The sequence below is a fragment of the Anguilla rostrata genome, chromosome 2, assembly GCF_018555375.3.
Source record: "Anguilla rostrata isolate EN2019 chromosome 2, ASM1855537v3, whole genome shotgun sequence".
Classification (NCBI taxonomy): domain Eukaryota; kingdom Metazoa; phylum Chordata; class Actinopteri; order Anguilliformes; family Anguillidae; genus Anguilla; species Anguilla rostrata.
The window spans coordinates 71,492,946-71,515,223 of NC_057934.1; the positions used below are offsets into that span (position 1 = coordinate 71,492,946).

Here is a 22,278-nt window from a genome sequence, read left to right on the forward strand (position 1 = left end):
CTGTTCCACACTGTTCTTCCACACCACTGTTCCACACTACTGTTCCTCACTGGTGTTCTACACTGTTCCACAATGCTGTTCCACACTACTGTTCCACAATGCTGTTCCACACTACTGTTCTACACTGCTGTTCCACACTACTGTTCCACACTGCTGTTCCACACTACTGTTCCACACTGCTGTTCCACACTACTGTTCCACACTGCTGTTCCACACTACTGATCCACACTGCTGTTCCACACTACTGATCCACACTGCTGTTCCACACTACTGTTCCACACTGCTGTTCCACACTACTGTTCCACACTACTGATCCACACTGCTGTTCCACACTACTGATCCACACTGCTGTTCCACACTGGCCAAAGACAATAAACGCTGTGGCCTTGAGTTAGTGAGCCCAGTCGGGTAGACACACAGCAAGAGCTGGCACCAAACTCACCCCGCTTACTTAGGCAAAGGTGGCACCAAACCCTCCCTGGTTCACTGGGCAAAGCTGTCACCAAATCTAGCTTGGTAACCTGGGCAAAGGTGGTACCAAACCCAGCCTGGTAACCTGGGCAAAGGTGGCACCAAACCCACCCCGCTTACTTAGGCAAAGGTGGCACCAAACCCTCTCTGGTCAGCTGGGTTCAATCTGGCAGTGAACCTGAGCCCGTGCCAGGCAGAAGCTTGGCAGGCCCTGCAGACGCAGCCGGCGGCGAGCGTCGGGCAAACGCGCAGGGACGGCACCGACTCCGCGCCGCGAGACCAGGTCCTCACGCCCGCCAGCCCGCAGAAACCGCCAGCCGAAACAGGGCGACCCGCGGCGCCGCGCCCCGCCCCGCCCCGCCACGCCCCGCCACGCGGACGTCCCGGGAACAGACGCCAGCTTTATCCACCCGAGCTGGATCCACCTCGGGCTCGCGTCGGCTTGCCTGTTTTCGTTCGTGCCAAACGTGGGTACTCAGAGAGGCACTCAGAGCGCCCCTGAGGAACAGCGGAGGAAGCAGAGTGTGTTTGGCTAGAGAGATAAAATCAGCCAACGCTGGGGGGGGGGGGGGGGGGAGGGAGGGAGGGAGAGAGAGAGAGGAAGGGAGGGATGGAGGGAGGGAAAGAGGCTATCTCACCGGTAGCATTAGCACTCACTCCAGTGCTTCTGGGGTGCGGCGAAACTCTCTTGGTGTGAACTTCAGCCTGTAGCCAAAGGGGGCGCTGTCATTGTGCAAAGACATAAATGTATTATGCTAGATCCCTCGTTACATGTCTGTTTGCACTCATTTTATCTTAAAGCACAGCCGGCCAGTGGAGGATGGGCTCCCGCTCCACAGCCGGGTTCTTCCCAAAATTTCTTTCGAGTTTTTTTGAGCCACCGTTTGTGCTTTTCTTCCCAATGGGGAGATTGTTTAACTCAATCGCGCACTTTTTTAAAAACCCAATTATCTTTTAAATTCCCAATGGGAATCACCTTTGTGACAGCATCTCTGTTAAATAAATAAAAAATCGCCAAAAATCAATTTTTAAAAATCATAAAAAATCTAATCAATGATCAAGTTTGGAAGAGAGGAGCGAAAGCAAGGCGTCCCTCAGACAGTATGGGAACGCGACACAAGCTCCTGACTCACTGTGATCAGAAGTTTCCAGTCTTATCGGAAAAGGGCAAGTGTGGGTACTGGCTTTTGTTTCAGCCCAGCACTGCAACCCCTGCTTCAGCTTATCAAGGTCTTGATTGAAGACCATGATTGGTTAATTAGTTGAAACGGGTCTCTGGGATAAAACCAAACCCTGCGCCCATACGTGCCTCTTTTCGGATAAGGTTGGACACCCCTGCCCTCGATTAAACAGATATTCGGCTCCTGCATTACTTCCATCCTCCCTGCTTCTCAAAAACAGGAGAATCCCACTGGAATGGGACAAAGCGTTAGGTACAGTGACATGCCGAACGTCCATCACCAAAAGTACTATGCTTGGCCACGCCCCTTAATGAATATTGAAACGATTCCTCAGACCGAAGTGTTTCATTGGACAGGGAATTCTGGCAAGCCTATAGAATCTGTGTCTCTGGCAGACTGGAGGAGGTCAAATCCCAGATTTTTTTGAACTTCAGTCGTTTGGACAGGAGCATGCACACAGAAATTTTACCCAAAATCTGCGCCCAAAACGCAAGAGGAGAGGAAAAAGACAGGGTTCACCTCAAAACCCTTCTTTCATTTTCACTTTCCCGTCTTCATTATCCTCTAAATCCACACTCGAAAAAGCGGCCAAAAACCTAATCATCGTGATCCTATAAATATTTATGTGTGTTTCACAGAATTTTGTCAAAATGATGCCGTAATTAGAGAGCTGGAAAGGTATGGAGCCTGTTTTTCTTTCCCGCACAGAGAAGCTGTTTGTAACCTGGAAACCCGCGCGATGCGTCTTACTGCGCAAAGCCTTAATCTCCGGAAATCCGCCCCAGAAGCCCCTGCGCCCCCGCTGGGCGTCAGCGGCGCCCCGGCCCGTGTTCACCGCGCGCTAGCGGACCGTACGGCGGTCGGCGCGGGTCCCGGGGCGAGGGGCGAGGTCCCGGGGCCGAATGTCAACAAGTCCAGCCGTAGATTTAAAAAGGTCCGTCCTGTTCTCCGCGATCAGAAATGTCGGAGGTACGCGTTCCCATGACGACGGGGGGCTGGGGGTGAGGGTGGCGGGCAGGGGTGGGGGTGAGGATGGCGGGCGGGGCCGTCGGTGGCGTTAGGATTCCCGAATAATTTTACAGTAACCTTACAGCTCGGCCCTGTTGCCATGGCGAGTGTGAGGGCGGGGAGTGTGTTTTTCGGGGGGGGGGAGGGGGGGCGTCCCCACTAAGCACAGTCCTCACACTGTCTGTGAAATAGACTCACATTCATGTGTGTTTATTTGCGCTGAGTTGACACCAGGCTGCTAAACGCCGCCCTATTTCCACAGGCTCAGAAACGGGGGCTCTTAAAAAAAACCCGCTCGGCACGACAGGTTTAACACCGCGCCGCGCGATCGCCGCCGGCCCCGCCCGTCACCGCGGGGAGACGCTAGCCACGCGGAGTCACTTCCAGCTGATAAAACACATCTTCCTCCTGCTCCTCCTCCTCTTCCTCCTCCTCCGTCTTGTTCAGTTGTTCTCTTCACTACCTGCAGTGATGTTTCCTGATTTACCTGGTTCCTATAAAACTAATGCTGCTACTACTGCTATGACTGTTACCATTAGTGATACTATTACTATTAATACTACTACTGCTATGACTGTTACCATTAGTGATACTATTACTATTAATACTACTACTGCTACAACTATTACCATTACATTACATTACATTACAGGCATTTAGCAGACGCTCTTATCCAGAGCGACTTACACAACTTTTACTTAGCACTTTACATTGTATCCATTTATACAGCTGGATATATACTGAAGCAATGCAGGTTAAGTACCTTGCTCAAGGGTACAACGGCAGTGTCCTTACCCGGGATTCGAACCTACGACCTTTCGGTTACAAGCGCAGTTCCTTACCCACTGTGCCACACTCCGTCCATTACTGATACTATTACTATTAATACTACTACTGCTACAACTATTACCATTACTGATACTATTACTATTAATACTACTACTGCTAACTTTACATTACATATTACTATTATACTACTGTACCATTACTGACTTTACATACATACATACTTACTACTACGACTTACCATTACTGATACTATTACTATTAATACTACTACTGCTACAACAACTAATACTGATACTATTAATAATTACATTTTGCTCACTTTATGGCTATTTATTTTCTTTTTTTGGTCTGTCACTCACCACACTGGATTACTCCAGGGCAATCCGTCTTCTTCTTTTTCATCCTTCCTTCCTCTACATAATCAGTTTCACTGCTGAGAGAGAGAGGAAAGGAAATCACATCTTACAGGCTTCAGTAATTACCCAGGAGACACTCACACACACACACACACACACACACACACACGCACACACAGGCACACACACACGCACACACAGGCACACATACACACCATTCAGACACACATAAGCTGTCTAAATCATAAAATCCACCAGTCAAACATATGTCTGAAACATAGAACCCACAAGTTAGACTGACTATCGATGTGCCATTCTAAAATATTTCTCTGACACAGACCAAATTCTTGTTCTAAAATATATTTTCAGACACATACATATATCAGATATTTTAAATTAGTTCTGGTATTTTACAGATTTTTTGTGACCAGCACTGTTCCATAAGAATTTCTAATGCTGTGGTCCACCAAGGCCCTCTCTAAAAGTTGAAAACTATTTTAGAATTTTGTTTACAATTTTTATCAGACAATCTGTTCTGTTAGCTCCCCGTAGATTAAGGTGGGGTGAAACAAACACTAAAAAAACAGACCCGAAACTAACGCAGGAGCATCTGCTCGAGCGACACTCCGAAGCACCCAGAGTCTCGACGTTCCGCTCGCTTCGCTGGCAAATAAACGGGCGAGAGGAGAAATCTGCGCCGAGCCGCGCGAATTCGGCGACCCGAACAACCCAGCCCTTCTGGAGCTACCGCTTCCTCCGCTAACTTTGGAAGCAATTTCACCAGATTTATGCATTCATTAATTTTTTTAAAGCGTTGCCAATCGACATTATTATTTTCACCGTAGCTTCTGGTTTCAGGATGGAAGGGGTTAACAACCTCTCGGTTTAAAACACACACACACACACACACACACACACACAGAAATGTTTGGCAGGACAGAGGGCACAGGGGGCACTGCTGCCAGTCTTACCTGGCAGCACACCTGCGCTGGCACCGTGCTCAACAGGTGCGTTAGCCGCTGCTCCCTGCGTGCGCTCAGGTGCGGTCAGGTGTGCTCAGGTGCGGCCACTGCGTCCAGAACATGAGCTTCGGGTCCAGGAGTGGGACGCTAGCCCGCGACCTCTCGTGCCCTCTGGTAAATGGGTCAGCCTTTTTCCGGGAGCTTCCGAGAGGGGCTTCATGGTCCAGAAGCTTCATTAAGCGTCCAGGCTGAGGTAACATGAGCGCACGTGGGCATGGTTTGGGGGAAATGGGGGTAATTCTATATTTTGTAATTATGGGTCCTGCTGGTGTGATAGGCAGGTCATCATTGCCTGTTAGACACTGTGTGCCTTTACAGTCAGGCACAGAACCAGAGCCGCACTGCACCCCCTCACCCACCCCCCCCCCTCATCTGCAGCCAGACCAGCACTGACCCCCCCAAACCAGACCACCACTGACCCCCCAAACCAGACCACCACTGACCCCTCAAACCAGACCGGCACTGACCCCCCAAACCAGACCGGCACTGACCCCCCCAACCAGACCGGCATGACCCCCCAACCAGACCAGCACGACCCCCAACCAGAACAGCACTGACCCCCAACCAGACGCACAGACCCCAACCAGCAACAGACACAACACACACAAACACGCACGCACACACACACACACACACTCACACAAACACGCACGCACACACACACACACACATGTGCGTTATGTTTATCAGTCAGAGACATGTCTGTCAGACAGAGTCCAGAGCAAATCTAATAAAGTCTCAGGAATTACCCCCCCCCCCCCCACCACCACCACCAGCCCCTCTCACCCGCTGCTCAAACGCCGGACCACAGGAAATCAGGAAATCAGGAAGGACAGTTTCCTCCACTGTAACACTAGAAACCAGCACCAGGGGCGGGGGCCCAGTGGGGGCCCTCTGGGGGCCGGGGGGGAGCTTTCGAAGTGGCTGCTACCGGGCCCGTCCAGTGAATCTGACCCCTGCCGCCCCGCCCTAGCCGATCGGAGCGTGAGAGAGAGGGGTCAGCAAGGAGAATAGGCGTGCCCCAGGGTTCCACGCTCGGCCCGTCTGCAATTCCCCTTCGCCACCCCCTGGTCAACTCGCCCAGCTCAGATTCCATCTGCCTGCGCAGCAATGAAAGGGGTACTGAGAAGACCTGAGGGCCACAAGAGGAAGAGGAGGAAAGGAGGAAGAGGCATTATAACCTTCTCCTGAGCACGACAGAGGAAGAGAAGTTAAACGAGTGACTCTGCCTTCTCCATGCATATCCAACCGTCTTTTCCTCCACAACTTTTACTTACAAAAAACAAAAAGACTTATATCTAATTTTAATACTTATGCTAATAATAATAATGAGAAGAAGAAGAAAAGAAGAAGAAGAGGAGGATGGTAAAAATCCCCCTAGTTCCCACCACCCCTTCCCTCTTATTAAACATTTCAAACAAAAACCAAACACCACCCATCAGCAACTACCTTCTAAACGCTGACAGTGCACTGGGCACTGGTTAAGCACAATAATACTCAATACACAATACACAGTAAAACTTCATATTTACTGAAATGCCTCTCTCTCACTCTCTCTCTCTAACTATTTACCCTCTTGTCAGTACGAAATGCAATAGGTAGCTTGCACACAATGATAGATGTTTTATTATACATTTCAAAAGAATTGCTTTTATTCTCAAACTGTAAAAAGATATCTATTAAAGGTCTATCCCTGCCTTTTAGCCAAATTATAATTTTTATCTTTATGCTATAAAACGTGATTTGTTAAAACAATAAACACCCACTCGCTTTGTTTGCCCATGAACACTGGCAGTATTTTCTTAGAGTAAAAATATGATTTCCTTGCTTTAATGGTTAAATTACCATGCTTAAACATTTAAGTAGAGGATAGTAGAGGACAGGTGAGACAGGACAGGAAGGAGCAGACAGGTGAGACAGGACAGGAAGGAGCAGACAGGTGAGACAGGACAGATAGTAGAGGACAGATGAGACAGGACAGGAAGGAGCAGACAGGTGAGACAGGACAGGTAGTAGAGGACAGGTAAGACAGGACAGGTAGTAGAGGACGGGGAGACAGGACAGGAAGGAGCAGACAGAACAGATAGTAGAGGACAGATGAGACAGGACAGGAAGGAGCAGACAGGTGAGACAGGACAGATAGTAGAGGACAGGTGAGACAGGACAGGAAGGAGCAGACAGGTGAGACAGGACAGGCAGTAGAGGATGGGTAAGACAGGACAGGTAGTAGAGGACGGGTAAGACAGGACAGGTAGTAGAGGACAGGTGAGACAGTCTCTGAAGTGATTTCTGTTGCATGGATTCAAGGCATCAACTGTAATACAACCCCCCAAAACCTTTGAGTCACCTTTGAGTGTGAGTGTTGAACATGGCAGCAGAGTGCGGTGCAGCACCAGAGCCCTGACCCCGCCCTGACCCCGCCCGGTGAGCTGCCCTTCCGAAGAAGCGGTTACCACCCTTTCTGTCCCCGCTGCAGCCTACGTCTGGGGGGCTAAATTTAGCGGCCTGGCCTCCGTCACAGGGAGTGGGGCTTTCTTTTTTTTGGGCGGTGTTGCAGTGGGGTTTGGGCAGCAGGGAACACAGGTGGTTTGCAGGCGCAGACAGAACAAACAGGGGCGAGAGGGGATGACATCATGGGCGGTTAAACTTCGATTACCTCGCCGGGCCGGATCAGGGAGCACAGTCAGAGACGCTGAGTCAGCATGGTAATGATGTGGAGAGCGCACACACACACACAGTATGTGAGTGTGTGTGTGTGTATGTGTGTGTGTGGGTGTGTGTATGTGTGTTGATGGGTGTGTCTGTTTATGTGGTGTGAGTGTGAGCGGTGTGTGTGTGTGTGTGTGTGTGTGAGTGTGTGTATGCGAGTGGTGTGAGTGTGTGTGTGTGTGTGTGTGGGTGGTGTGTGTGGTGTATGCTGGTGGTGTAGTGTGAGTGTGTGTGGTTGTGGTAGTGTGTGTGTGTGAGTGGTGGAGATGTGTGGTATGTGTGTGTGAGTGTGTGTGATGTGAGTGCGTGTGTGTGTGTGTGTGTATGCAAGTGGTGTGAGTGTGTGTGTGTGTATGTGTATGTGTGAGTGGTGTGTGTGTGTGTGTGTGGTATGTGTATGGGGTGTGTAGTGTGTGGTGTGTGTGGTGTGTGTTATGTGTTATGTGTAGGTGTGTGTGTGTGTATTGTGTTGGTGTGTTGTGTATGCCATGGAATGTGGAGGTGTGGTGTCAGTGTGTGTGTGGCATGTTGTGTGTGTGGAGGTGTTGTGTGATGGTGTAGAGCAGTACATCATATGTTAGAGGTAATGTTAAGGGCAGTATTTGTTGACTATAACTGCAAAGTAGTATTACAGTAATCCTTGCAGTAGCAGTACTGTAGTATTAGAGTACTGTAGTAGTATACAGTAGAGTATTGTTCACAGTCATGATAGTCATATGGTTGGCGTTTTGCCTTTCTGGCTTTATTACCTAAGAGATAAATTTAAAAAAGACTCCACATGCTCCTCTGTGTGAGGGCTTGGCAGGACCTGCAGGTTCGACACGCGTTTCCTTATCCGCAGATAGCCTATCAGCGGACGCTCTACCGGGCCAGCAGCGCGGAGATTACCGCTATCTGGAGCGCTACAATAAAGCCCATCAATTACAGTAAACCCAAGCGATAAAAAGGTTAGTGGATCTTGGAGCAAGTTAAGCATAAAGTTTGCCAGCAGAGTACAGCAGGTTCCGCGAAAAAATTAAAAATACAAACCAATGCAGTAAACGTCGAGCGCTTGTGTCTGCTCCGTGCGATTCAGTAAGTCAGAAGTCAGAAAAATGTGCTGACTTTGCGCCTAGTTTCACTCCAGATTTCTGCTGTATCAGAGGTTTTTATGTCTCCCATTTTGGGGTGGTGGGGGTCGGTGTGGGGGTGGGTGGGGGGTGTAATTTCTACTCTGCTTGCTGCTCAACCACACCTCCACCCTCATGCCATCTATTGTAACTGATGACATATGGGTACAGGTGTGGTGTGCCGTTAGCTGATTGGCTGGGCTGTGGAAGTGAAGGTTATTCCAAATAAGCGTGATGCACAAACACTGTTATCATGGCAGGGGCTGCCTGCAGCTATGCTTGCTTATCTTTCTCTCATTCTTCTACTTTTTCAAATTAAATTTTCTCAGGGTTTTTTTTTTTTTTTTTTTTTTTGGATTATTAGGTTTGCGTTTGACTTGAAAGTTCAGCGAAGGTCTGTCAAGAGGGGGAAAAAAAATCTCTCTACCTCTTTCTTCCGATTCCTCATCCTCCATCCCCTCTCTCTCTCTCTCTCTCTCAGGATATCGGCCAACTTTGCTTCTACAGCCACACATACACACAAAACATACACAGACACACACACACACACATCCACACACACACACAAACACGTGCACACACAAAACACACACACGCACACATATACACACACACACACACACACATACGCACACAAAACACAAAAAAAACACACACACACACACACAAACCACATCCACGCAAACTTCCCAGGAAGTACTGTAGATGCCAGCCCTCCCGCCTCCTCAGCCAGTTATCTAGAAGAGACTCATTGCAGACATATTTCCCATAATGCATTGCGGTGCATTATGGAAAGGCTGGCCAGGTGTGCAATCCTAAGTAGAAGAGTATCATTTCTGTCAGACTCGCCAAACCAGAGTAAAGGGCCGAGCTGTTTTAAAAACTTGTAGAAAGTGGTTGGAGGGGATCCCAGTGTATCCACCAGGCCCCCCTAGAAGCGCCAGAACAAGGGCGCACGACAAGGGCCAAACCATTTTGGGATTTCATGCCAACTTCCTCTCTTAACCATTCAATTTGCCCAGTAATTTATTTAACCTAACGTGTTTTGGCACAGCTGCAGATGGGGCATGTGTCCTTGGTGAAAACATTTCACTGTGGTTCCACATGGGAGGGAGCCAGAGTTAATGCATACAGCTGTTTAGAAACCTGGGCCAGAATAAATGTTTGGGACACGGACCAGAATACACCCCGGGCCTCCAGGAACTAGGATGTGGAACCCTGCTCCGGGACCAGGGCTCTGATAGGCTCCAGCTCTGCGCCCTGCACAGGGAAGGAGGGGCTAGAGTGTTTTCCCAGAATGCACCAGTGATGCCCTGTCCCACAGCGTTTACCCCCAGCAGGCCTTGCACCTTGCTGTGGCTCTGTCATTAGAGGGAGTCTGGGGGAGAGTTAGGACTCTCAGCACCCAAATAAATATCTCTTACTGCTCAATGCGCCTGCCACCTGTGTGTGAGTGTGTGTGTGTGTGTGTGTGTCTATGTTTGTGTGTGTGTATGTGTGTGTTTGTGTGTGTGTGTATGTGTGTGTTTGTGTGTGTGTGTCTGCGTGTGTATGTGTGCGTGTGTATGTGTGCGTGTGACTGTATCAATGCCTATATTACATTACATTACATTACAGGCATTTAGCAGACGCTCTTATCCAGAGCGACTTACATAACTTTTTACATCGTATCCATTTATACAGCTGGATATATACTGAAGCAATGCAGGTTAAGTACCTTGCTCAAGGGTACAACGGCAGCGTCCTTACCCGGGAATCGAACCTGCGACCTTTCGGTTACAAGCCCAGTTCCTTACCCACTGTGTGTAGCACTGTGCTACACTGCCGCCGCCTATATCAGGTGTAGTTGACTTTCTGCAAGTAATAGCTTAGCTTCCACTGCCCTTAAGTTCCTGTGCCCCTTGAGGGGGCTTGTGGGTGGTGCGGGGGGGTTGTGGGGGATTGTGGGGGGTGGGGTTTTGGAGGTTCTGGTTCTCTGAGCCCCCGGGGGGAAGAGAATGTTTGGTTCTACGACATTCAGAGGGCAGGTCTGGAGGCTTCTGGTTTTCCACACTGAGGAACATGCAGAGGGTTCTCCCGAACGTTTTGTTTTAGGAGAGAAGCTGTTTTTATGTGTCTGACAGGGGGGTGGGGGTGTCAGAAACAGTGCTTTAGCCTGTTTGCCCTGATTTTTTACGCCATGGCTTGAAGTCAAACTGAGAAGTTTCCCAAGGACCGTGAACTTGTGCGTGCCTATGAGAGACAGCGCGCACACACACACATACACACGCACACACACACACACACACACACACACACACATGCATATATGCATACACACGCACAAACATGGGCATACACACAAACATGCACACGCACACATGCGTGCATACATATACACACACATGCACATGCGCACAGACATACACACACGCATACACACACACACATGCACACACATGCATACATACACACACACATGCACATACACACACGCACTTGTACACACACATGCACAAAGATACACAGTCACATGCACACACACACACACACATTTTTTCTGTGTGTTTCTTTCTACCTCACACACTCTCTTTCTCACTGGCAATTGATACAAAGAAAGGAAGGGGGCTTTGGTATAATGCCAAACAGAAAGAAAAGAAACAGAAAGAACATATATTCCAGCACTAGGGAATAACGCCAGCTCAAACAATGTCAAATTAGCCTTGTGTTTCAGAGATAATTATCTCAACCGGGATAATTACACATTTTCATTTAGTCGACATAAAAGGGGCCAGTTGTGGACATGCTCCTGTTTCACCATGGAGACTTTACCGGCGAGAGAGAGGGCTGTCTGCTCACGGCACTTCAAAAAAAATTGCCCGACTTGAAACAGTAATTTCAGGTGAAGCTGACGGGCCTATCAGGCTGTAATTTAAATTTAATTTTCAGAGTCGGTTGTATTTATTTATTTCCGGACTTATACAACAGTTTTTCATAATTGTTTTACATAACTGTCAGCATAGGAAAAAAAATACATACGAATCTATTTAAGTTCAGGCCAAAGGAACGAATGTTTAATTGCTGTTTAAAATGTAGCTCTTTTTTTTTTTTTTTTTGGATTGTTTTAATCGCCCTCTTCTGAGTCTCCCAGTCCAATGAGACAGCATCACAAAGTTCTCTCGCGGATGCAGTCGCTATCGCTGTCGAAACGCGGAGGAAAGTTGGCAGGTAGGAAGACCGTAATAACACATACAGCAAGATTTTGGTCCACCCATGTAAACATTTATATTCGAAAACAAGAAAAAAAAAACTAAAGTTGCCAGAAAATGAGGATTTAGGTGGGAAATTATGTTGCCGTTGACTCGATGCAAAACGTGGGGGAGTGAACGGGGTGGAAAATATGTGGCTTCGACCATATGTTGTTATCGCGTTTTTTTACTTTCTTTTTGAATCGGATACCTTATTATTTCGACAGTATGCCGCGTAGGTGTAGTTTATGTATTGCGATCACTTGGTTCAGGGCGCGAGCACAAAAATCTTCTGTGGTGTAGTAAGTTTATTACGTGCGCGCGAGGTGTTCGTGTGGACGATGCGCCTCTCGCGCAGGTGGTAGAGGCTTACCTCACGAACGAAGCTTACGATTCCCTCTCTCTCACACACACACACACGCACGCACACACAGTATAACAGTGCCGGTAAACTAGGGTTTGGCAATGGTTCTGGTCGTTCCGTTGAAATCAAATTCATGTTTCTCAAACCACTGTAACCAGCTGGTTGTATAGCCCAGGCTACATTACAAAACAAGCTTGGCAGTGTTATCTGGGAAAAAAAGAAGTAATTACATGCGGCACGAACTTTCAAGGCGACTTGTTCACAGAACATCGTAAGGTGATGAGACAGACGCACCTTCAACCAAGTCTAGTTTACAAAAGTAGTTTTTCTCTCCATAAATCAACAAGGCGCTGTTTTTTCTACCCGCCACGCGCAACTGGTAGAACGGGGGAATATCTGTTGACTAAACTCAAAAATGCCATTTTCTGTTTATAGTAAGAGCGGTTAAAATGTGAATATCTTAAATAAACAAGCGCCGTGTAAATAAACGCGAAACGGCGAGGCCGACGGGAATCAAGACGCGCATAGTTAAATTTCTGTATTTAGAAACGGGGCAGGGTTCTGGAATTAGGCTGAGCTGCAGATAGGATTACGGGCTGATTCGGCGTTTCGGGGGGTTGACATAATACAAACAAACAACTTTACAACATCCAGAAGTCTGAGTTTCCTTTCGCTTCAACGAAGCAGCACATGTGCCCGCTGAGAGAGAGAGAGAGAGAGAGAGAGAGAGAGAGAGGGAGAGAGAGAGAGAGAGAGAGAGAGAGTCGCTCACAGAGACATCTGTAAACTATTAGATGCGAAACTTCAGGTAGCCTAGCAAAGCACACATGCGGCCCACATTACCCCGAAAATTACATTTCCACAACTTTACTAAGCAAAATAAACAATTACACGACAAAGCATTAGCTAGAGACTGCAGTAAAAACCGAGGCTGCACAGGTAGAACGAGTGTGTGTGTGTGCGTGTGCGTGTGTGTTGGGAAGTGCAGGGGTGGCCGTAAAATTTACAATTAAGCGCGAAAAAACAAGTAATGCTTTTGTACGTCCAGGTTCAGACGAATTGTCAATTAAATAATACTGAGAGAAAAAGGTCTTCTTCTACTACGACTTTACTATAGTCACTACAAGACACACTACTACTACTAATGCGTATGCTGCTGTAGTAGTAGTAGTAGTAGTAGTAGTAGTAATAATAAGCAAAACAGCACATAATATGAAAATTGCGATTGTTCCTGTTTATTATCTAGTATAGTTACATGATAATTATTCGTTATGTTCATTATATTATCGTTATACAGATTAGGCAGAAAGCATGGTCTAAAGTTAAAAGTTGAGAGAGGGTAAAACATTTTAAACTGTGTCTAGGCTATTCATGCAATCATCTCAGAAATATAATGTATGATATAGAATTTTAAATATAACGGGCCAGTGTGCTATCCATGCTTGCACTTGCATCGACAAAGCAAGTTTGGTCCTAACATTAAAGATGTGTAGATTTTTACTGTTTTAAATAGCTTTGAAAAAAAAAATCGTAACATAAATCTTGATTAGAAACTTTTTTCATTAACCTAGCAGGAAGAGCAAACGCGTCGATGCCTTTGACCCTTGGACTCGGGACTCGAAGTTAAAAGCGACGGATTGAGATTTGGTTTCTAGCGCTTAATTCCCGGATTAGCGCCTGAACTCTTTTCGATAACAAAGACACTGTTGTCACGCGCAATAAACAAGCGCCAGAGAGAGAGAGAGAGCGAGAGAACGCGCGAGCGAGAGAGAGAGTTCGGTTAGGTAATTTTGGCATCTGAAAAAAAAGGGGGATATTTATTCTCAGTGTCTCGAATGTCTTCGGTCACTGACATTCAGTCATTTGACCTGTCAGGCCTGTTGCCTTACACATTTCAGCCCAATTAAATGCTCCATTTTAACTTCCCCTGGCCTACACCCACGTTTGATTGGTGCATTGGTCTTTTTATTGGTCAATACAGATAAGTTTAAAGGACACACGAGGCAGGCTAATACGGGGAAATGAGCAGGTGTGTGCAAATCAAGAATTATTCGATTATCACCGCCAGTTACTTGTTATAAATCCCTGCTTTTCGATAATGGTTTGAAATAATTCATTTAAATAGATTAGTTTATTTCGGATATAATTCATCAGTTTCGCGCTAATGTTCGAACAGTTTATAATTTTATCTCATGTATCAAAAAAATATCTATACATCAAGACTGATCTTATTTCTCAGATTTAAGGACACCACTTTATCATATCACCGATATATCCAAACGCTTTCAGTCATGCATATTGCATTTCAAATTGTCAGGGTCAATAGCACAGTATTTTTCAATATATTTTTCATATTAACTTGAGTTTGCAGCGAGGGCGTTTTGTTTTCGAATATTTCAATTGATCATTTAGAAAAGGAGGGGGAAAAAGTTTTTTGAAAACAGGTTTCTAGGCTCTGGATATGTCGCGTCGCGAGGCATATAGCCTACTGACATCACTGTCCCCGTAGTGTGAAACGTTACGTAGAGTAATATAAATAGATCAACATTGCATCATCAGCTATAAATAGTTTTTTCCGTTTCCAAATTGCACAAAGAGGCACACATGCCTCAACGTAAGGCGCGGTATTGGCATACTGCAAACACATTTTCTGTTGTATATCGTATATTGTTGACGAAATGCCTGACTAGAATGACGGGACTGCTACTTGATAGAGGAGATGAACGAGAAGTAGAGTGACTGTGGAGTAGGCTAGTTTCGCCGGTACATGTTGTGCGCGTGCCCGCGCTTGAACAGAGTAGCCGGACTTGTGCGCTCTCTCTGATGCCGCACTATTTTTTTTTATATACAAGCAAAACTGTTGCACACCGTCGTTTGCGACAGATATTTACTTTTCGTGATTTAAAAGGAACCGTTTTTTTCTCTGTGTTTGGTATGAGGACGTTGTGTGTCTGATGAGGACGTTAAGTGTCATTAAAACTGAACAATATTGGTTATGTTTACCTACTCGTTAAGCGATGTTTTGATAATTTCGTATCACATTGAAGCATAAAATAAAATTATGAGTATGTAAAAAAAAAACATTTTCATGACAGAAGAGTTTTTGGGGACGCAACATTTGACAACAGATGAAACTAAAAAAAACGAATTCAGAATAAGCAAAGTTGGAAAAAATGGAATGAATAAACAAATAACATATTAATAAAAATTTTAAATAAAATACAATCATGGTAATAATAATATATATTTTTAAAAATAATAATAATTATTGACAAATTTTTCTTGATCGGAGTAAACGAACGGTCTCGTGTTGGAATGTCTCTCAACCTCGTGCTTCTATGCAAAACTGCGACTAATCTTGAGTTTCTGGACCGTTGTCTCCCCCTATCGATCAATATTGAACACATGATTTCGGTAGAGTTTTCCGCGAGAGGTAACGTTCACTTTTTCCTAATTATTATTATTATTGTTATAATAATAATAATAATAATAATAATAATAACAACAACTAAGATTATACCTTACAAATTTGCAAAGAAAATGTCAACTACTAAAATCGACTTCGGGCCGAAGGAGTTTTACTAAACTGTCAGATTTTCTCATGACACTTCTACAAAAATAGGTTGCACTAAAAAGTTTTCACCATTGTATATTCTAATGAATAAATAAGTCACGAGAGGTTCAACGTGGCAGCGGTGTCTAACTGATACTTAAACAGTTTTGGAAGTCGAAATTTCATGGCGTTTCATATGTCATTACTATGATAATACGACCTGTTCTATCAACATTACTGATATTAATACTACCACCTTATGACCACTGAAATATTTTATAAATATATACGCTTTAATATAGCGGATGTGAGAGCACGATGTCACGAACGACTGATTCATAAAAAATGCTTACGACAGCGAAGTCTGTATTTAATTGTGAGTATATAATGAATTATATCTTGTTTATTGCATGGTGTAAGTAGCGATAAGCAAAACTTTACGAATAGCGCAAACAAATTACAATGAGTTTTAATCAGGTGGAAGACAGAAAGGTTATTAAGCAGAAAGAATATGGATAAAACTCAAAAATCCTTATTCCAGTTTTTCACAGGTATCAATATAATTATAAGAAAAATCAATTCACAGGCGAAAACGGTCGCCAGAAAATAACTAGTTATGGCTCTCCAACGCATATATGGCGAAATTGTGCGTTTTACTAGATTCATTTAAGCACCAGTAGTTACGCTGAAGTTGACTGCGCCTAATAGTGTAGTTTTTTTTTTTTTTTTACGATTGCATATTTTATTTATGTAAAAGCTCGATTTGCAGGCATTTATTAGTTAATCTTACGAGGAAAAGAGAAGGATCGTGTTCTGTCTCCGCCCCGAGCTCTCCGGCCCAATCCACGCTGTGCTGTCTAACTTGTGGCTTGTCTTTATAAAAAGGCACTTTGCAAGTGCGCTCCAGTCTTCAAAACTCACGGGCAACTTGGAAATAATACAGAAAGGGAACATTCTCGCGTTTTTGTCCACAGAGGTTTAAACAAATCGCATCGACGTTCGTTATTCAAGAGATGAAAAGCTCGCAGACTTGAAGCGGTATGATTGCGAGGTAACTTATTATTTTTCTGGAAAGCGCTCGTGCTTGTTATAAATAACAGCTTGAATTGTCAAAGGGACATTCGGCGAACTTTTTTCTTTTTATGCTTGCTGGAGCAAATCAAATTTGTAGCTATTGTGTTTTCTTCAACTCGTACTGGAAGGTTATTTTATTCAGCCAGGGCAGGCTGAAACCTTCCTTCATTCAGCTGACAATTTCACCTGTAGTCGTCCACCTAATACTTTCGTATGAATCTACTCGACCCCTTTTTAAAAATGACAGACGAGCAAGATAAGTGTCTATCTGACGTGCCGAGCCCGAGTATGTCAGAGGATTCTGCTGGGTCTCCTTGTCCTTCCGGATCTGGGTCTGACGCCGAGAACACACGCCCGCGCGACAACAGCCTGGCCAGAGCGGACGGTCAGCTGGTCGAATTCAAGAAGGACGAGGATGACAAATTCCCCGTCTGCATCCGCGAGGCGGTGTCCCAGGTGCTGAAGGGCTACGACTGGACCCTCGTGCCCATGCCCGTAAGGGTGAACGGATCCAGCAAAAACAAGCCGCACGTGAAGCGACCCATGAACGCCTTCATGGTGTGGGCGCAAGCCGCGCGCAGGAAGCTGGCGGACCAGTACCCGCATCTTCACAACGCCGAGCTCAGCAAGACGCTCGGGAAGCTGTGGCGGTACGTTTTTATTTATTTATTTGCCGCTTTTCTTTCTCTGTTTTTATAGACGCCGAGCAAACGTCTGCAGTGTTGCCTCGCATGGTACAGCTGCAGAATCGAAACGCTGCAAACCGTTGACGGCTCTCCTTGATATTCAGAGGATTTGTCATGGGTTGTATTCGGCAACTATGAATTGCCTGTCATGAGTTATGTATATTTTGCATATGTGTGTGCCATTGATACGGCATTTTAAACTGGCATTAAGTGTTGTTGTTAGTTTATTTTGCGTTTTGTTACAAATATCAAAGAATTGCGAGCTTTTGGTTTTCCAAATTAACGACGTTTTTTCTTAAAAGTATCTTAAACCACGTTTACTTATAAATAACGACTTTCGAGGTATCTGCTTTGGTCCAGAAAAGTTTCAGCGAAACGTCTTTACCCGTCCGTGCATTAACGTTGCATATTCCTCTTCGCTTCAGATTGCTGAACGAGGGAGAAAAACGTCCGTTCGTCGAGGAGGCCGAGCGCCTGCGCGTGCAGCACAAGAAAGATCACCCCGATTACAAGTACCAGCCTAGGCGGAGAAAGTCCGCGAAGAACGGGCAGGGCGAGGGCGAGGACGGCTGCGAGCAGACCCACATCTCACCCAACGCGATCTTCAAGGCACTGCAGCAGGCGGATTCGCCCGCGTCCAGCTTGGGCGAGGTGCACTCCCCAGAAGAACATTCAGGTAACTACCGACAAAAACAAAACAAAACAAAAAACAAATAAACAACAAAAACCCGCGTCTGAACGCCGTGTTGAACGACGAACTATATATATAGCCTACATATACATAACGACGATATGTATATTTCTTATATTCATAATTTTGTGTTTTCGATGCATGATTCTAAAACTAGGATGATGAAATGCCTACGTTGAGGCAGTCTAGCAAGGACTAGGCTGTGAATAATTACACAGTTTATGAGCTGCAGTGCAAATACAACACCTTTCCTTGCCGCCAGCTTATCTCTTCCTTGTGAAAACCTCCCTATGATAATACCATTCTTTTTTTTTTCTGGGAAGAAAACTAATAAAAGCTTATCTCTCCATCACGTTGTGCTCTGCTCGCGGTAGTTTTAATAACTCCTTCTTCCTCCCCCTCCCCTTCTTCCTCCACAGGGCAGTCCCAGGGCCCCCCCACCCCGCCCACCACCCCGAAAACGGACACGCAGCAGCCGGGCAAAGTGGAGCTGAAGCGGGAGGGGCGCCCCCTGCAGGAGGCGGGCGGCGTTGCCGGAGCGACCGGGCGGCAGCTCAACATCGACTTCCGGGACGTGGACATCGGCGAGCTGAGCAGCGAGGTCATCTGCCACATCGAGACCTTCGACGTCAACGAGTTCGACCAGTACCTGCCGCCCAACAGCCATCCGGGCGTCTCCGCTGGGGGGGCGGCGGCGCCCTACGGGGGGAGCTACGGGGCGGGGCAGGCGTCCGGAGGGGGAGGGGCGCACGGCTGGATGTCCAAACAGCAGCAGCAGCAGCAGAACCCCCCGCTCTCTGCCCTGGGGGGGGAGCAGAGGCCCACGCACATTAAGACGGAGCAGCTGAGCCCCAGTCACTACAGCGAGCAGCAGCAGGGCTCGCCGCAGCCAATCAGCTACGGCTCCTTCAGCCTGCAGCACTACGGCTCCGCCCCCGCCGCCTACCCCGGGGTGGCTGCGCCGCGCGCCCCGCAGTACGAGTACTCCGACCACCAGGGCGGCGCCACCTCCGGCGGCTCCTACTACAGCCAGGCATCCGGCCTCTACTCCGGCTTCGCCTACATGGGCCCCCCTGGCCAGAGGCCCATGTACACCCCCATCGCAGACACCGCGGGGGTCCCCTCCGTCCCCCAAAACTCACACAGCCCCCAGAGCTGGGAACAGCAGCCTGTGTACACACAGCTCTCCAGGCCCTGAGGGAGAGAGGGATGGGGGGAGACACAGAGAGAGAGGGATGGGGAGAGACAGAGGGAGGGGGAGAGAGGGATGGGGAGAGACAGAGAGATGGGGAGAAAGATGGGAGAGACAGGGGAAGAGAGAAGGAGAGAGAGAGGGAGTGTGTCGACACCAGGTTTGGGGTGGGGTGGGGTGGGGTGGGGTGGGGTGGGGGCGTAAATTACTTTTCAATTTAATACAGGACACGTACTTAAAATTTAGTTCCTGAATTGAATTTTAAAAATGTCCATGTTCCATGACTGTTCACACGCACACACACACACACACACACACGCACACACACGCACACACACACACACACACACACACACACACACACACACACACACACGCACACCTGGTGGGGATGTCGAGGGCATTGAGCAGTCTGACCCCAGAGGCTGGAGAGGTCTCTCAGCGAGCCAGAGCTGGACACACCGGAGACACGCGATGAGAAAAGCTGGACTTGAAACCTGAAAATATGCGAATGGTTCACGCTGTGCCTTCATACGAGGACTTGTGATAATTATATATATAAATATATATTTTTAGCCATAATTTACAACAGAAGAAAAAAGGAAATATATAATCCTCTGTGAGGACGTATTAATAATTGTTTTAGTATGTACTGTGTATGTTTTTTTTTCTTCCTTTTTTGTTTTTGAAGTTTATTTTTTGGGGGTGGGGGATTTATACCTTCTTTTTTAATTTTTTTAAAGCATTCTTCTTTTTTGTTTGTTTTTTTCCTGAATCTGCTATAAACCACTTTCTGTAGTGCAGTCTCTTCAAGGCCTTATTTCTTTTCTGACATATTTTTATACAGTCAGCAAACGTATCCCTTTTCTTCCTTCATCTTTTTTTTTTTTTGTTGAAAACTCTGCCGTGTGTTGCGCTTTTGGTTCTGCATACGTTTCTGTATATAACACTTTTAAAAGGTGATAAGATGTACTAAGTATGTGGATCGGAAAATTACCAGCCTGAGACAGCCATGTCTGTTCTTTTTAATTTAACGATCTGGTCACCAAAGGTCCTGCTTGGCGTTTCTTAAATTTCGCCCCGCGGACCGTCCCGAGTTGTTTTAACTCACCGTGCAAGGTTACGTCAGATGTAGGAGTAGTTCAGTTTTGTTTTTGTTTGTTAGTTTTTTTTCGTCGTCTGTTAAAGATGCAAGAAGTTTACACCAGAGGTGCCTGTTTGTTTCCGTGGCGACGGCCATGCCATCGCACACTGAAATAACTACAGCTGAGACTATACTTCACTTTCTGACAGGAAGTGCTGAGACTATACTTCACTTTCTGACAGGAAGTGCTGAGACTGTACTTCACTTTCTGACAGGAAGTGCCAGCAGCCACAGGAAGTGACCTTTGACCCCCCTCCGTGACTGTTCCCAGCAGGCCACAGCCATGTTGTCTTTAATTACAGACCCCCAACCCCCCCACCCCCACCCCGAGCCCCTAACCGGTCTTAACCAGTTTAATTTATTTATTAGTAGATTAATTTTATTTCAAAGTAATTATTTGTGTTTTATTCTTTAATACAGCTGTATACAACTAATTAAAATTTCGGAATATAAAACATATGCATACTGTTTTTGTCTTTTGCAGAAAGCTGTTCTTGTTCAAATTTGGTACAAATTGTAACCATCTTGTTTATTTATCATTTGAAAATTTTTCTATTTTAAATGTTTATTTGTTCTTTGGCATCTAGTTGTGTACATATTACTTTTGATTGTGATAAATCTTGATTTGAAATTCTTTAACAAGAAACTGGAAAATTTGTTTTTCATACAGAATATGAAGAAACGTTTATTTGAAGCAGTGGCTGAACATTTTTGTTCATAAAAGTACCAGCATTCTTTTTATTTTTAAAAAAGATTTATTTGATATTCTGTATTTCATATCTTAATACTGACATGGAGAATCTTTTAATGCAAGTGAACAAATCCTTTTTTTCTTAGACAAGTTTAACATGTTATTGTCTTTTAAAGAAGCTTATCTTTTGTATGATATTGTTTGCAATAAACAAGAAAATCTTGAAAAAAAATCACATTGAATGTATTGTGTTTGGTTTGGGAACAAGCGTACTGTTTTAACCAGTTTGCTACTGTATATTCAACTTCAACAGTCAGTTACAAAAGTAAATCCTATTTCCCGCAACAACTCAAATCTTAAGGTTTATTTTAAATGTAATAGTCAAGGAAAGCACTTAACATGAATATCAATAAAAAATTTGTGCATATACATATACATATTATTACCAGTGAGTGTGCGTATGCATGTCTGTGTGTGTGCATGTGTGTGTGCACACCGGAGTACAAGTTTGTATGTGTGTGTATGTGATTGTGTGCATGTGTTTTGGTGTGTGGGTGTGTGCATGTATATCTGTGTGTGTGTGGGTGTGTGCATGTATATCTGTATGTGTGTGGGGGAGGGGGGAGGGGGGGTGTGCATGTATATCTGTGTGTGTGTGTGTGTGTGTGTGTGTGTGTGTCGAACTTGGAGTCCTTTTTTTCTGGAACTTTCTATTGCGTCAGCCGTGGCAGCGGGGTGCTGCAGAAGCCCATTGTGGAGCGTTTCATTGTGTTCCCCGGCAGCTCCAGTGAGAACGAGCGACTCCCTCGCTGCACATAAAACTCTGCCTGTTTACGGGGGAGACCTCGTTCCTCACCAGGAGCCGGTCGTTTGCAAAGACCCGCAGCGTCCTGCTACCGTTTTAAAGACCTTCAACTGCAACACCTCCTAATCCTTTACGGCGTACGAACACAAATACGTGATTAGAATGTTCTTACCCGAGCATTCCGTTGCTGATGTAACGATCACTGC

The 22,278-nt window shown here is 46.0% G+C and overlaps 1 protein-coding gene across 1 annotated transcript; it reads left to right on the forward strand.

The window, feature by feature from the left end:
- Positions 1-16,636: 16,636 nt before the first annotated feature.
- Positions 16,637-21,502, forward strand: sox9a (SRY-box transcription factor 9a). The gene is made up of 3 exons (XM_064324358.1): positions 16,637-17,513; positions 17,975-18,225; positions 18,660-21,502. The coding sequence occupies exons 1-3, from the start codon at positions 17,077-17,079 to the stop codon at positions 19,436-19,438; spliced, it is 1,467 nt and encodes a 488-aa protein (XP_064180428.1). The 5' UTR covers positions 16,637-17,076; the 3' UTR covers positions 19,439-21,502.
- Positions 21,503-22,278: the final 776 nt, after the last annotated feature.